Source organism: Panulirus ornatus, chromosome 50 (assembly GCF_036320965.1).
Source record: "Panulirus ornatus isolate Po-2019 chromosome 50, ASM3632096v1, whole genome shotgun sequence".
NCBI classification, from domain to species: Eukaryota; Metazoa; Arthropoda; class Malacostraca; order Decapoda; family Palinuridae; genus Panulirus; species Panulirus ornatus.
This window is the reverse complement of record NC_092273.1, coordinates 3,734,232-3,750,461: the sequence shown is the minus strand read 5'-3', so window position 1 is coordinate 3,750,461 and position 16,230 is coordinate 3,734,232. Positions and strand designations below refer to the sequence as shown.

At 38.3% G+C, this 16,230-nt stretch overlaps 1 protein-coding gene across 3 annotated transcripts; it reads left to right on the top strand.

Annotated features, from left to right (window-relative positions):
* The first annotated feature begins 1,107 nt into the window (after positions 1 to 1,107).
* Positions 1,108 to 11,825, top strand: Rpt2 (26S proteasome regulatory subunit Rpt2). 3 transcript variants are annotated; one of them, XM_071691132.1, is made up of 9 exons: positions 1,108 to 1,245; positions 2,191 to 2,344; positions 2,774 to 2,898; positions 4,324 to 4,509; positions 4,699 to 4,798; positions 6,679 to 6,893; positions 7,363 to 7,560; positions 9,258 to 9,467; positions 11,433 to 11,825. In XM_071691132.1, exons 1-9 carry the CDS (start codon positions 1,243 to 1,245, stop codon positions 11,565 to 11,567), a joined length of 1,326 nt encoding a protein of 441 aa, XP_071547233.1. In that variant the 5' UTR covers positions 1,108 to 1,242; the 3' UTR covers positions 11,568 to 11,825. The 3 variants fall into 3 exon arrangements, with proteins under 3 accessions (XP_071547233.1, XP_071547234.1, XP_071547232.1); XM_071691133.1 differs by lacking the exon at positions 1,108 to 1,245 and adding an exon at positions 1,274 to 1,291; XM_071691131.1 differs by lacking the exon at positions 1,108 to 1,245 and adding an exon at positions 1,473 to 1,496.
* Positions 11,826 to 16,230: the final 4,405 nt, after the last annotated feature.

Below are 16,230 nucleotides of genomic sequence, written 5' to 3'. Positions count from 1 at the left end.
TCTCAAATTTCAGATTCATCCTAGCAAATCTAAAAATGTATCGTGATTTAACATGGTAACCTTCCAAAGAGAAGGCATGGAATATGTATGCAGTATTGCAGGGTATATTTTTACTCTAGATGGTTATCTCAAAGTGAAAAACCTGAGAAACTAAATGTATAGCAGTAAAAGTTGAGGTTGTACAGACGAAGTTTAAGAGATGATAAAAAGCTGCTACAGAGTAGTGTGCCACAGTGTTTAGAGAAAAGGAAGTTAATGGAATGAAAAAATTAAAAAGGTGCAAGAGAAATAGTTTAGAAGCCAAAATTGCGATGAGTGGAAAACAAGGGGTGTAGAATATAGTCCTAATTGAAAAGTTGAAAGGATAGTATATAGATGACTAACAAACAGAAATTGAGGATTTCAAAAGCGAAAATTCACTCCCATCCACGTAATCATGTCCCTCATCATCCATGGTTTCATTTTTGGATCCACACCCACAAAATCAATGTTTAAAAACATAGGAATTAGTGTTATGCTGAACATCATAATATTACAGTTTGGCCAGGTGAGGAAGAAAAAAAAACATGTTGATCAGTTCAAAGAAACCGGTCTTAGTGTATGGCCAAAAAGATGTCCAAGAATGTATTTGAAATGTCTCCTCAACCTTTGGCGAAATGTGCAGCATTTTCTTGGTCTGAATATCAAGGAATAAAACTTGGACTTATGGAACGCAGTCAGCATAACACCAGCATTATGTGAAATGAGTTATAAAAAAAGAAGTCTTCGTACTTGACATATCAGGGTAATAATGATAATAATGATACTACTACTAATAATAAATGATAATGATGAATATTAATGGTAATGATAATAATATACCAATAATTTAAGAAACAAAGCAAAACAGTTTTCATTCTAAGGAAAAACACGAATATTAATTTTATAACTGTATATAAACAGTAGAGACTGTATAACACTAATAACTCGAAAACTTGTTTTTTGTCTTTATTTAAATTACGAGCAATTTTATATACTCCCGCCTATTGTTAGCAGATGTGTGTAAAACATTGACTTCAAATCAATTGTTAGCAAGTTGATAAACATCCTTTACGTACTTAATGAATAGATAAGATTAGCTATGAATTTAGATATATCTTTAATCGGTCCAGTTTATATGAATGTCATTAAAGGTAAATTTGATGTGTAGTGAGGCTTTATGTCGAGGGTTGGCAGAAGTGTCAACACAACCAGTGGGTCATTATGGTAGGTATCAACTCTTCTTCACGCTTTGCTTGTATCGTTATATATGGTGAGCCTTTGAGGGAGTAGAGTTGTAATAAGTATATAGAAGTGTACTTTACACAGATTATTTCATAGTTAATTTATATTCTGAGCCGATAGTGTACTTGTAACCTTGAGTGAAGTGATACATCCCAGGCGGTGTCCGTTTCCAGTAATATACATAATAAAATTTTGAGATACAGCACATGGACTTGTGTATTTAGATGAAGAAGGTACAGATTTATTGTAAAGTAACCCAGATATGTGCGAGAGAGTGTGACTCAGTAATCAGATTTACTTTACTAATCATTTTGATTATTTCTTTTGTGACATGATTGGGTAGACTACAACTCGGGATTATTTTGAGATAAAGTTTGTGTTCAGGAATACTGCATCTTTTTCTCCTACCCTAAGGAATGATGTTAGAGTGGGATTTTGCTTTCTCGCCTCTTAGATTATTTTCTAGTATTAATGAGCTTATTGGTAGTAGGGTTGTGAGTGGCAGGGAAAATGTGGGATTGAATAATATTATTGTAAACAGCGGATATCAAATAATGTGCTCTATTATTGGATAAAACTACATATGTGAAAAATATTTTTGAATAACGTACAGTACTTTACTAAGGAAACATGGTAATTGATGAAACAGACCACCCTTTGTTTGAATTGGCACAGGAACTTTAATGAAGTAGGTGTATGTCGCTCACACAAGCGTTCCCCCTTATGGAGACATTAAGCATTGCCATATGCAGCCAGTGGCTTAATCTACTTGCATTATACCAGACCAAACCGAGTAAAGGTAACATCTTAAGTTTATTTGAACGAGCTTTGCTGTTTTTACGCAATCTACAATCCCATTTTCTTCCATTTTTCCTTTCGTGTATTTTTGTTTGTCTGCTTGTTTGTTTATTGGGTATTTCTTTACAGGGTCAGAGCCAGAGTAGTGGTTCAGGGGGAGGGGGACAGGGGGGAGATGACAAAAAAGACAAGAAGAAAAAGTATGAACCTCCAGTGCCCACCCGTGTTGGAAAGAAGAAGAGGAAAATGAAGGGACCCGATGCTGCGAATAAGTTACCCCTGGGTAAGTTGATTCCATGTAATCAGGATTTTTACATTGATTTTTAAGATCTACTCTCATTTAAGGAACACTTAGTTGGCAGAGAGTTGGGAAAACTTTCTTGCATATTTACAGATTTAAAAGATTTGTACAAGTGTGATTTGTTGAGAATCTGTAAGGGGAGATGGCATAAGATGGTTGAATCATCAGGTTTAGAGAAAGTTTCAGTTCAGAAAACGTTTCATTGAAGAGAATATCATGCTATGTAGATTAATATTTATTGTAGCCTTTCATTTTTTATTGATACTAAAATGATTTTATCCATAATCTACTGCATGTATTTATGAGTGGAGTGAGGTTGATATAATGAAATTAAATTAGACATTGATGGCTTTGAGGAAAATATATTGATGTATTTGTTGATTATACAAATTTATGATATTTTTACTTTAGTAACACCACACACACGCTGCCGCTTGAAGATGTTGAAGCTAGAGCGAATTAAGGATTACCTACTGATGGAAGAAGAGTTCATTCGTAATCAGGAGACTTTGAGACCACAAGAGGAGAAACAGGAGGTAAGTTACATCAAGTATTACTGTATTTTGTAATGTTGATTTTAGTCACATGAAATGTATATCAGTAATTGAAATATGAAATAGCAGATGATTGATACTGCAACCTTTTAATGTGAATGTTTATGGTGATTCAGACTCCCAAGAAGCTGGAATAGATTTTACAAAAGTAAAAGTTTCAGAGTATTGGGAAACTGGCTGAAGTTGGATTCCTATTCATAAGCTTCAAAGATTAGTTTTGTATCTTCATTTGTTAGATGTAACTCGCTTTTTATCATTATCATTATTGTTATTGTTGCTATCTGCACTAGACCTTAGATAAAAAAAATATAGTACTATTGTGAAAATAGAAGATTTGCTAGACAAATAACTAGCTGGTCTTCCATAGAGGTAGACTGCATATATGTTTACATGCAGTTATAAGAAAAAGACTTTGAACTTCCACATTTATTCGTATGTCTTTCCATTTACATGGTCATTGAAATTTGTCTTAAACCATTTCATTCTTGCATAGGTAGTAGTCATCCCAGTGTTACCTTGTATTTACTTTTAGCAAGTGTTTACTCAACTACATTCTTTATTATTAAAATCACAATCAGTCACCTGTGTAGTCTTCCTCAGACCCTCAGCTGTTCATTCATAAATCTGTCTTTCTCTCCAGTCATATTGGACTATGTTTACCCATATCATACTTAGTAGGTCTTTGCAATTGTTATTGACTTTCTTACCCCACAATCTTTTTCACCTCATTAATCTTAAACCTTGTTTTTTCTCAGTTGGATCTTATACCTTTTAGATGCATCATTTCTTCTTGATATTTCTTTTACATATGTATGTAACAAAGAAACATGATAAATATCCCTATATATCGGGTTATCATTATGTGTTTGGGTACCATCTGCGTTAACCTGCCTTAATATTCATATGATTTCTCTACAAAGTTGGTTTGACACCATGTTTCTTGAAATATGTGATTATATCATGAATGTTCAGAAAAGGGACTATTGAAATTCTTTATGATATTCTTATGTTGAAGATGATAGTCTCATTGATAAGTTTAGTATATGGAGCATATATTATTTGTAAGAAAGTATTTTGACTGTTCAGCGCATGATATTTGTGAAGTGACTGTTTTTTAAAGATTTATCATGGGTATCCTGTCCTTCCTACAGGAAGCCCCTAATTTGATGGAGGTGGATGAACTGCTTTATCTTTTTTTGTCTGAACTGTGTAACAAGAAAGTAATGTAATGACTAATTTGTTGGTTTGTAGTGAACTTTCAAAGTTTAACAGACAGCTTGTTTAAGAGGTTTGTCAAATTACAGGTTAGAACTGATTGAGCATCTTTTTTTTAATGTGATAAATGGTATTACCAGTTTGCACGTGAATGGTGTGATTTGATGTATTAAATTTTGTGTATGGTTTTAGGAGGAGAGGAGCAAGGTGGATGATCTGCGAGGGACACCTATGAGTGTAGGAACCTTGGAGGAGATTATTGATGACAACCATGCCATTGTCTCCACAAGTGTAGGCTCAGAACACTATGTTTCTATTCTCTCCTTTGTTGATAAAGATCAGTTAGAGCCTGGATGCTCAGTGCTTCTCAATCACAAGGTGAGTAACACTATGAAAGTGGAATATAGAAAGGAGACTTTTTAACATTATTTACTTCTTTGAGATAATAAGAGATTATTTCAATTTCAAGCTAAGAATCATAATTTTAGGTTTTATGAAATGTTGATAGTTGAAATAACTGTAAAACTTAGCAGCCATAATATGTATGGTGGTGATTTTTCCTTGCAGGTACATGCAGTTGTTGGAGTTTTGAGTGATGATACAGATCCTATGGTTACTGTTATGAAGTTAGAGAAGGCACCACAAGAAACATATGCAGATATTGGAGGTAAGATTTTACTTGAAATGTATTACTGTAATTAGAAATGTACTAGGAAAGTACATGGCCTGCATTGAAATGGCCTAAGATGAAATCTGTGGAAAAACTGATATCATGTAGACGTGAGTCCATGCATTGTATTAAGAGTTATTTCCAACACATCCACCCTTTTCCGTACAACCCTATCTTTAGCCCATGCCTTGCAACCATATAATATTGTTGGAACTACTATTCCTTCAGACATACCCATTTTTACCCTCCAAGATGACGTGCTCTCCTTCCATACATTCTTCATCACTCACAGAACCTTCACCTCCTCCCTCACCCTGTGACTGAGTTCCACTTCCATGGTTCCATTCGCTGCTAAGTCCTCTTATAGAAATTGAAATACAAAGAGGGAAGGGTTTCCAGCCCCGCCACTCCCTACCTCAGGGATCTTTCTTCATCTGTCTCCTGGCGCTACCTTGCTATTGTGGGAAACTGTGATCAAGTATGTATGATAGATAATAACAATGATAGTATATATTCTGCGTCACACAAGAAATATGTGGACAGTGTCAAGAACAGAGGACTGAGCCTTAGATGGAAAATCCTCACTTGGCCCCCTTTCTCTGTTCCTTTTTTAGAAAAGTAAAAACGAGGGAAGGATATATTTAACCATACGTGGAATGTAAACAGCTTTCTAAATATTTCTCAAACTACATTAATGAAAGCTATTCTAATATTTGATATATTGTTTCATTAAAAGCCAAAGGACAGCTTATGGTGTGAGGAGAGTTGATTGTTGAAGGAATGACAAAGCAATAAGGATGTGGTAGTGAGAGGAGTATGATTGAGAGAGCTGAAGATGGCATGCTGAAATTGTTTAGACATAGAGATAGATTTAGTGAAGGAACACTAAGTGAAGAGGATATATTTGACAGAAGTTGAGGGAGCAAAGGTTACGGGAAAACTGGGAAGTAGATTGAAAGCTGGAGTGACAGAGGCTTTGAATTTGGGCCGAGACATGAAGGACAAGCCTTGCAGACCTTTCTTTGGTTCCCCTGACAGCTTCATTTGTCCATGTTCAGCCTGTTAACAGCACTTCTTCTGTGTACCACGTAACTCCAATTCCCTCATTCCCTTGCATGCCTTCCTGATCATGCAAAGCATCTTTCACTCCATCCTTCCATTTTTGATTTGGCTTCTCCCATCTCTTTATCCCCTCCACTTCTGAGGTGTATTCTCTCTTAGCCTCATCCTCTCCCTCTGTCCAAACCATTTCAGCACACCCCCTTTGGTTCTCATAGCCATGCTTTTCTTAACGTCACACCTTTTGTTTAAGCTACCTTTTTTTAATCAACCCTCCTCACAGCACATATTGTCCTAAAGCATTTCATTTCCAAACATTTAGTATGGAAATATGCATTTACCAAACCCACACAATGTCCTTGGTCATGGTCATCCAGGCTTCAGTGGGTACAAAGGCATGTGAGCCACATAAAGTTTGACTGATCAAAAGAGCAACAGTACAGCTTGGTACCTAACTAAGCTGTGGATGTAGAGATGAGCTTCTGAAAGCTCAATATATACTTTTTTATTCATAATTATTAACTTAGATATAGATGAAGTCATAGTGTTTCTCTATGCTTAGTCTAGGAGTATGTTCCAATATGTAGTTCTCAGTCATTAACTTTGATTTAGATGAAACAGTCAAATTGCCTGTCTGGTTTGAAGATTGTTTTAAGTCTTGTATAGTAATTGAATCCCAAATTTTTGTCTGATCACTTAAATGTTACCAGTAGTTTTGATCAAACTTGGTGAGACATGCTGTACTTTGGTTAGGGATTATTTGGAATGTGACTTTTCAGAAGAGTACAAGTGGTAATATGATAATTGATAATTTGCAGGTTTGGATACACAGATTCAGGAGATAAAAGAATCTGTTGAGCTTCCTCTCACTCACCCTGAGTACTATGAAGAAATGGGCATCAAACCCCCTAAGGGTGTTATTCTTTATGGCCAGCCAGGCACTGGCAAAACTCTTTTAGCCAAGGCTGTTGCCAACCAAACCAGTGCCACATTCCTAAGGGTTGTAGGATCAGAGCTTATTCAGAAATACTTGGTAGGTATTTTTTGCATTTTTTTTCTCAGTCTGTTTATTTAGTACACTCATGAACTTGCAGGCAACATTATACAATTATTGCATGGATGTAAAGTACTTTTCATGACAAGATTTTCTTATGCTCTGTAAGTAATTCTAATTCTTACTGAAACCCTCTTTTGGTCATTTAATTTGTAGTTAATATGCATTTGATATGATAAATTTGTAAAAGATTTAATATATTTCAAGTGTTTTGAATGTCAAAACTATTTGTCTGTCCATTTCACTTTTAATGTGGAAAGTAATTTTGATGATAAGGATTATCATGGGATAGGTGAGAATGAATTCTGCCTCCGTATTCCCTGTATGTCATTGAAGGTGTCAAAAGGGGGAGGGAGCAGGGGAGCTAGGGACTCCTCCTCTTGTATTTCAATTATGTAGTGCATTCATCTGTTCATCATTTTTACTTTGTATGTGATTTCTTTCCCAGGGTGATGGTCCTAAATTAGTTCGTGAATTATTCCGAGTTGCAGAAGAACATGCTCCCAGCATTGTTTTCATTGATGAAATTGATGCTATAGGAACTAAGCGATATGATTCCAATTCTGGGGGTGAGAGGGAGATTCAGCGAACCATGTTGGAACTTCTTAACCAGCTAGATGGATTTGACTCCAGGGGAGATGTCAAGGTAATAGTATGCATGCATTTGCTTATGACAGCTGATGTTAATTATTTGTTCAGCTGTAAGCTGATTGTTACCTCATGACCATCAGCTTCACATTAATTGTTTGTAAATGACTGAACTTATTTACCTCACTAATGCGGGAAATGGCAAATATGCTTGAAAAAAAATATTTTCATGGTAAATGGCATTACTGGACTCCACCTGTTAATGGTTTTTCTGCTAATGAGTTTGTATTATTGGATTACAATCTCATTGAAGAACTCACTCCATAGGAGTTTATCCTTTCCCCACTGCTGATTGCAGCCCAGCCTTGAAGCTGCAGGAAGGGTTCCTTAGGGCTGTATAATGATGATCATTATTTTTTCATTCTTGATCACCATTTCTTGTTTTAGCATGGTAGCGCAGGGAACAGTTGAAGAAAGGCCACATTCACTCACATTCATTCTGTAGCTGTGGTGTAATGCGCTGAAACCACAGCTCCTCATCCACTGCCAGGCTCCACAGACCTTTCCATGGTTTGCCCTGGATGCTTCATATACCCTAGTTCAGTCCATTGACAGCAAGTTCAGCCCCAGTATACCACATCTTTCCATTTCACTCTATCCCGTGCATGCCATTCAGGCCTTGATTGCAAAAATTGAGAGAGGGTCTACATGTCTGGAGTGGAAGAAGCAAGGAAAAGGGGGAAACTAGGAGGTGGAAAGATGGAATGAAAGATTCTTTGAAAGCTTGAGGCCTGTACATGCAGTAGGGTGCAAGGGATAGAGCAAATTGGAGCTATGTCGTTTACAGGGAATGACCTGTTTTCAGTGGGATGAATCAGGGCATATGAAGCAGCTGAGGGAAGCCACGGAAAGGACAATGGGTCCTGATTGTAGATAGTTGGCTAAGGTTTTGGTGCATTATACATGACTTCTATAGACTGTGAGTGAATGAGACAATTTCATCATCTGTTCTCAGTGCTACCTTGCTAATGCAGGAGATGGCAAACATGTATGAAAGAAAAATATCTGTAATAATCATGATATTTTTCTTTTCATACTTGATCACCATTTCCCACTTTAGCTAGGTATTACCAGGAACAGATGAAGAAAAGACATTTGCTCTTATCCATTCTTTAGTTGTCATGTCCAGTGCACCAAAACCATGAGCTTTCTCTCCAAAATCAGGCCCCATAGACCTTTCCATGGTTTACCCCGGTTGCTTCACATGCCCTGGTTCAGTCCATTGACAATGTCAACCCTTAAATACCATGTCATTCCAGTTCACTGTATCCAGAGCACATCCTACACTGTCCTGCATATTTATTCCCTGATCACTCAAGATCCTTTTTGTTCCAACCTTCCATCTCCACTTTAATCATCCCCTTCTCATTTCTCCCTCCACTTCTCATAAATACATCCTCTTTGTTAACCTCAATTTGGTAAATATTGAGCTGCTCATAAGAAGTAGAAGTGCCAGGTTAGCAATAGGACATAGCAGGGTACTGAATAAGAAATTCTAAGGAGCTGAGAGAAGAAAGTGTAAATGCAGGTGGTATGATGGGAATAGATTACCTCTTGCACAGATACTTGTAGTTACCTGACACAAGCACTGATGTTCAAATCAAGGTAAATGTTGTTTGGAATTGTACCCATGTATCTCAGGAGCTTTTATAATTGAAATATTCATATTATGTTTGCATTTTGTTTCATTCATAGGTGATCATGGCAACAAATCGTATTGAGACTTTAGATCCAGCCCTTATTCGGCCTGGCAGAATTGATCGGAAGATAGAATTCCCACTGCCTGACGAGAAGACCAAAAGGCGTATTTTCCAGATCCACACATCACGAATGACCTTAGCTGGTGACGTTAACTTGGATGAACTCATAATGGCCAAGGATGACTTATCAGGAGCAGATATTAAGGTACACAACTCGTGATTGCATGATGTCTTAAAAGATTGCATTATGGGTTATGATTTTTGCAAAAAACATAGCTGTGTATATATATTGATTTTTTTTTACTTCAAAAGTAGAATTTTGGTATTGTCAAGTATACTATTGAACAGTCAGATAGTTTTTTGCAGTCACTGAATATTTTGAAGTTCTACTTTACCAATGTTGCACACTTTAGTAGGGTTGTTTTATAGAAGTTTGTGGAGGGTATTATCTTCTGCAGGTGTGATGATATTCTGATTTTAAATGAAATTAACTCCTGTCTAGGCTATGTATTTTATAGACTGTCTTTCTCTCTGATAATTTATTTCCTTACAGTGATAATTCAGTTGTAAAGGCTGTAATTTTCTTTATTTGTAGATGACAGCAAGTTTTTGTATTTGTATTTTTTTATTGTTTTACTTAACTGCTGTCTTTCGCATTAGTGAGGTACCACAAGGAAACAGATGAGGAATGGCCCAGCCCACCCACAAGTATGTACATAAATGCACACATTTGCACATAGACATACATATACATTTCAACATATGCATACATACATATACATACACACATATTCAGAATACCCATGTACATGTCCATACTTGCTGCCTTCATCCATTCCCATCGTCACCCAGCCACACACAAAATAGCACACATATACACCAGTGAGGCAGTGCCAGGAACAAACAAAAAAGGCCACATTCATTCACACTCAGTCTCTAGCTCTCATGTGTAATGCACCAAAACCACAGCTCCCTTTTCACATCCAGGCCTCAGATTTTTCTATGGTTTACCCCAGATGCTTCACATGCTCTGGTTCAGTCCATTGACAGCACATGGACCCTGGTATACCACATTGTTCCAATTCACGCTATTCCTTGCACTCCTTTCACCCTCTTGAATGTTCAATCCCCGATCGCTGGCAGCACTCGTAAAACCCATGGGTATGGAAACAAAAGTTTAAGTGAGTAAAAGAAGTTTATACTTGATGTAAAGAAAAGTAATGAGATGCATTGGGGGATGAAACAGGATAATGAGATGCATTGGGGGGATGAAACAGGAGAGTCTCATTATGAGTCTAATGGGGAGATCATGGAAGAAATGGGTAGCTTTAGGTACTTGGGAGTGGACATGGCAGCAAATGGAGCCTCTGAATTTGAAGTAAGTCAGAGGATGGAAGAGTTGGTTAAAGTCAAGGTTGCATTACATTTTGCCTTTGAATTTATGTTGTGATGTGAGGAAGTTTATCAGTTATGAAATCATAAGGTAAGAGAGCATTGTGGTGATAAGAAGAGTATGAATGAGAGACCTGAATATGGTGGGCTTTGGTTTGGACTTATAGAGAGGATGATTGAGAAGATTTTGGCAAAGTGGAAGTACCCAGGAGAAGGGGAAGACCGGAAGACAGTGAAAAATGTTTTCAGCACTTAGGGCCTTAATATGGAAGAGGGTGAGGTATACATGAGAAAAAGTGAATAGAGCTGTGGGATGTACAGGAGGTGATATGCATTCAGTGGACCGAACTAGTGCATACGATGTGGTAAGAAGAAACTGTGAAAAGTGTTGTGGTGCCTGGTTGTGGATGGGGTACTCTGGTTTTGGTGCATTTTCCATGACAACAGGAGAGTTGATGTGAACAAATAAGACTGTTCTTGGCACTTCCTTACAAATGTGAGAATGGTGAACAATTACAAAAAAATATATGTGAAAATGCTTGGGAATGCAAAAAAAAAAAAAAAAGTCATGGTATCTTCCACTAGCAGAAAATGGCTTCCTCGAACAAAAATGGTAAGGCTAGCATGGCACTTTAATCTTTTATTAAGCACGGGAGATGACACCTACACCTTTCCAGGTTTCATCATGAAATTTAGGTCTTTTGGTTTAACACTAAAATTACAAAATTAGTTCCTTTGATAAAGTCTTTTTCATCAAAACTATTGTTTTCATTCACAGGCTATATGCACAGAAGCTGGGTTAATGGCTTTGAGAGAACGACGAATGAAGGTAACAAGTGAGGACTTCAAGAAGTCTAAGGAGAATGTTTTATATAGAAAGAAAGAAGGAACGCCAGAAGGGTTGTACCTCTAAGGTTTGTAGAAAATGGGTGTACACAATGTGTATCATTACCTTTAGATGTAAGCAGGCATCTATGTAATGTCATTTTTGAATTAGATAATTTATTTAAGGATCTTGCCTATTTTTATTAATTTTGTATAAATCTTTAGTTCAGTAATGTACCTCATACTCTACTGAACTGATCATAAATTGTGAAAGATATTTTGAGAACTCACTTGTATGAAATGAATGATGTTATTTATGATAGAAATAAAATGGTGTTACACATAATTTTTGTATTTATATCCATACTGAGTGCAGATACTGAATATGATAAATCAGTACATTTACAAGCATTTCGGCACAACTTTGTATGGATTATTTGGCAAAACAGAATTGTTTACTAAATAATAAAGGCAGATTAATGTCTTCTTGTACTATGCTGAACTATATGTAGAACCACCTCCACATTTCATTTTACATGATGCATATTTCCATTAGACATCAGTCCCACTTTCATTTCCTGTAACCCTTGGTTTACTTCAGTTTTCAGTTGGATTCTAAAGGATTTTTCCTATTTGTGTATTTTGTCATTCTCTGAGGAAGTCATTGATAGTCTGGCTTGTACTTTAAGGAGAAGAGACTTTTTGGGAAATCTCATTTTGACATCCTTAGTATCTCCAGTAGACTTTTTTTCCCAAGTGGATTCCAAATTTACTTGAACTTGGGTACCAGTTCTACTGTTATAAAATCATTTTTATGAATATCATGCCCAAGATTCAGCTTCCACTCTGGAAATCCTCCCCTCCAGTCTTTACTTTTCCAAAAGAAGGAACAGGAGGGGGCTAAGTGAGGATTTCACCCTTTCACTTCACACACCACCTCTACCAAAACACCCCATATCTGACACTCTTTCATCAAACACATTAAACAAACCTTCAAAATACTCACTCCATCTCGTTCTTACTTCATCACTTCTTGTTATTACCTCTCCACTTGCCCCCTTCACTGATGGTCCCAATTGTTCTCGTCTTACATACGTTATTTACCTCCTTCCAAAACATCTTTAAATTCTCCCTAGAATTTAATGATACTCTCTCACCCCAACTCTTTTGCCCTTTTTTTCAACTCTTGCACCTTTCTCTTGACCTCCTGCCTCTTTCTTTTATACATCTCCCGATCATTTGCACTACTTCCCAGCAAGTGTCGTTCAAACGCCTCTTTTCTCTTTTACTAAGAGCTTTATCTCTTCATCCCACCACTTACTACACTCTCTAATCTGCTCACCTCCCACCTTTCTCGTACCACATGCATCTTTTACACAAGCCATCCCTGCCTCCGTAAACAATTCCCATTCCTCACCCACCCCTCACATCATTTGCTCTCACCTTTTGCCATTCTACACTCAATCTCTCCTGGTACTTCTTCACTTAAGTCTCCTTTCCAAGCTTGCTTACTTTAAACACTCTCTTCTCCCCAACATTCTCTCATTTTCAGAAAACCTCTGCAAATCTTCACTTTTGCCTCCACAAGAGTGATCAGACATCCCTCCAGCTGCCCCTCTCAGCACATTAACATCCAAAAGTCTCTTTTACACTCCTATCAATTAACACGTAATCCAATAATACCCCTTTACCACCTCTCCTACTCACATACATATGTATTTTTCTCTTTTTAAACCAGGTATTCCCAATCACCAGTCTTTTTTCAGCATACAAATCCACTAGCTCTTCATTTCCATTTACAACACTGAACACCCCATGTACACCAATTATACCCTCAACTACTCACCTTCACATATAAATCACCCATCACTATGACCCAGTCTCATGCATCAAAGCTCCCAACGCACTCACTCAGCTGCTCCCAAAACAATTTCCTCTCATGATTCTTCTAATGACCAGGTGCATAAGCACCAATAATCACCCATCTCTCCATCCACTTTTAGTTTTCCCCACATCAATCTAGAATTTATTTTCTTACACTTAATCACATACTCCCACAACTGCTTCAGGAGTATTGCTACTCCTTCGTTAGCTCTTTTCCTCTCACCAACCCCTGACTTTACTCCCAAGACTCTCAAACCCTTGAGCATCTCACTCAGAGCCAGAATATCCAGGTTTCTTTCCTAAAACATACTACCTATCTCTCCGTTCTTCTCATCTTGGTTACATTCAGACACTCCAATCTGAGCCTTCGAGAAGGATGAACACTCCCTGCTTGACACATTCTGTTTCCCTTTTTAGAAATCTGAATATAAGGAAGTGGGGGGTCCAGCCCCTCCACCCCTGCTCTCTTTAGTCGCCTTCTATAGGGTTGTACGGAGGAGGGTAGTTTTGTTGGAAATGAAATGTTTGAGGACAGTATGTGGTGCGAGGGGGGTTTGATTGATTAAGTAATGGAAGGTAAGAGATATGTGTGCAAATAAAAAGAGTGTGGTTGAGAGAGCAGAAGATGGTGTGTTGAAAGGTTTGGACACGGAGAAAATGAATGAGGAAGTGGGGGGTCCAGCCCCTCCACCCCTGCTCTCTTTAGTCGCCTTCTATAGGGTTGTACGGAGGAGGGTAGTTTTGTTGGAAATGAAATGTTTGAGGACAGTATGTGGTGCGAGGGGGGTTTGATTGATTAAGTAATGGAAGGTAAGAGATATGTGTGCAAATAAAAAGAGTGTGGTTGAGAGAGCAGAAGAGGGTGTGTTGAAAGGGTTTGGACACATGGAGAAAATGAATGAGGAAAGACTGACAGAGAATATATGTGTCAGAGGTAGAGGGAACAAGGAGAATCGGGAAACCAAATTGGAGGTGGAAGGATGGAGTGAATTGGAATGATTTGGTATACTGGGGTCGATGTGCTGTCAGTGGACTAATCCAGGGCATGTGAAATGTCTGTGGTAAACCATGGAAAGGTTTGTGGGGCCTGGATGTGGATAGGGAGCTGTGCTTTTGGTGCATTACAAATAACAGCTAGAGAACAAATGTGGCCTTTTTGTCTGTTTTTTTTGGTGCTGCCTCGCTGAAGCGGAGGGCAGCAATGCTGTTTCCTGTGGGACGGGGTAATGCCAGGAGTGGATGAAGGCAGGCATGAATATGTACATGTGTATATATGTATATGTGCATTTATTTATAAATTTTTTCGTACAATTAGTGAAGTAATGCAAAGAAACAGACGAGGAATGGCCCAATCCACCCACATAACACACAAACATATATTTTTTCTTTTCTTTCAAACTATTCGCCATTTCCCGCATTAGCAAGGTAGCGTTAAGAACAGAGGACTGGGCCTCTGAGGGAATATCCTCACCTGGCCCCTTTCTATGTTCCTTCTTTTGGAAAATTAAAAAAAACCGAGAGGGGAGGATTTCCAGCCCCCCGCTCCCTTCCCTTTTAGTCGCCTTCTACGACACGCAGGGAATACGTGGGAAGTATTCTTTCTCTCCTATCCCCAGGGATATATATATATATATAGTAAAAGGCGACTAAAAGAGGGAAGGGGTGCTGGAAATCCTCCCCTCCCATTTTTGATTTTCCAAAAGAAGGAACAGAGAAGGGGGCCAAGTGAGGATATACTCTCTAAGGCTCAGTCCTCTGTTCTTAACGCGGGAAATGGCGAATATGTATAAAAAACATAGATGTGGAAAGGAAGCTGTGGTTTCGGTGCATTATACATGACAGCTAGAGACTGAGTGTGAACAAATGTGGCCTTTGTTCTCTCTTCCTAGCGCTACCCCACGCACATGCGGGGGAAGGGGGTTGTCATTTCACGTGTTGCCGGGTGGCGACGGGAATGAATAAAGGCAGCAAGTATGAATTATGTACCTGTATATATTTGTATATGTCTGCATAAGTATATATATATATGTATACATTGAAATGTATAGGTATGTATATGTGCGTGTGTGGATGTGTATGTATATGCATGTGTATTCGGGTGGGTTGGTCCATTCTTTCGTCTGTTTCCTTGCGCTACCTCGCTAACGCGGGAGACAGTGACAAAGTATAATAAATAATATATATATATATATATATATATATATTTTTTTTTTTTTTTCTGTCTCCCGCGTTTGCGAGGTAGCGCAAGGAAACAGACGAAAGAAATGGCCCAACCCACCCCCATACACATGCCTTGATTCAATCCACTGACAGCACGTCAACCCCGGTATACCACATCGCTCCAATTCACTCTATTCTTTGCCCTCCTTTCACCCTCCTGCATGTTCAGGCCCCGATCACAAAATCTTTTTCACTCCATCTTTCCACCTCCAATTTGGTCTCCCTCTTCTCCTCGTTCCCTCCACCTCCGACACATATATCCTCTTGGTAAATCTTTCCTCACTCATTCTCTCCATGTGACCAAACCATTTCAAAACACCCTCTTCTGCTCTCTCAACCACGCTCTTTTTATTTCCACACATCTCTCTTACCCTTACGTTACTTACTCGATCAAACCACCTCACACCACACATTGTCCTCAAACATCTCATTTCCAGCACATCCATCCTCCTGCGCACAACTCTATCCATAGTCCACGCCTCGCAACCATACAACATTGTTGGAACCACTATTCCTTCAAACATACCCATTTTTGCTTTCCGAGATAATGTTCTCGACTTCCACACATTCTTCAAGGCTCCCAGAATTTTCGCCCCCTCCCCCACCCTATGATCCACTTTCGCTTCCATGGTTCCATCCGCTGCCAG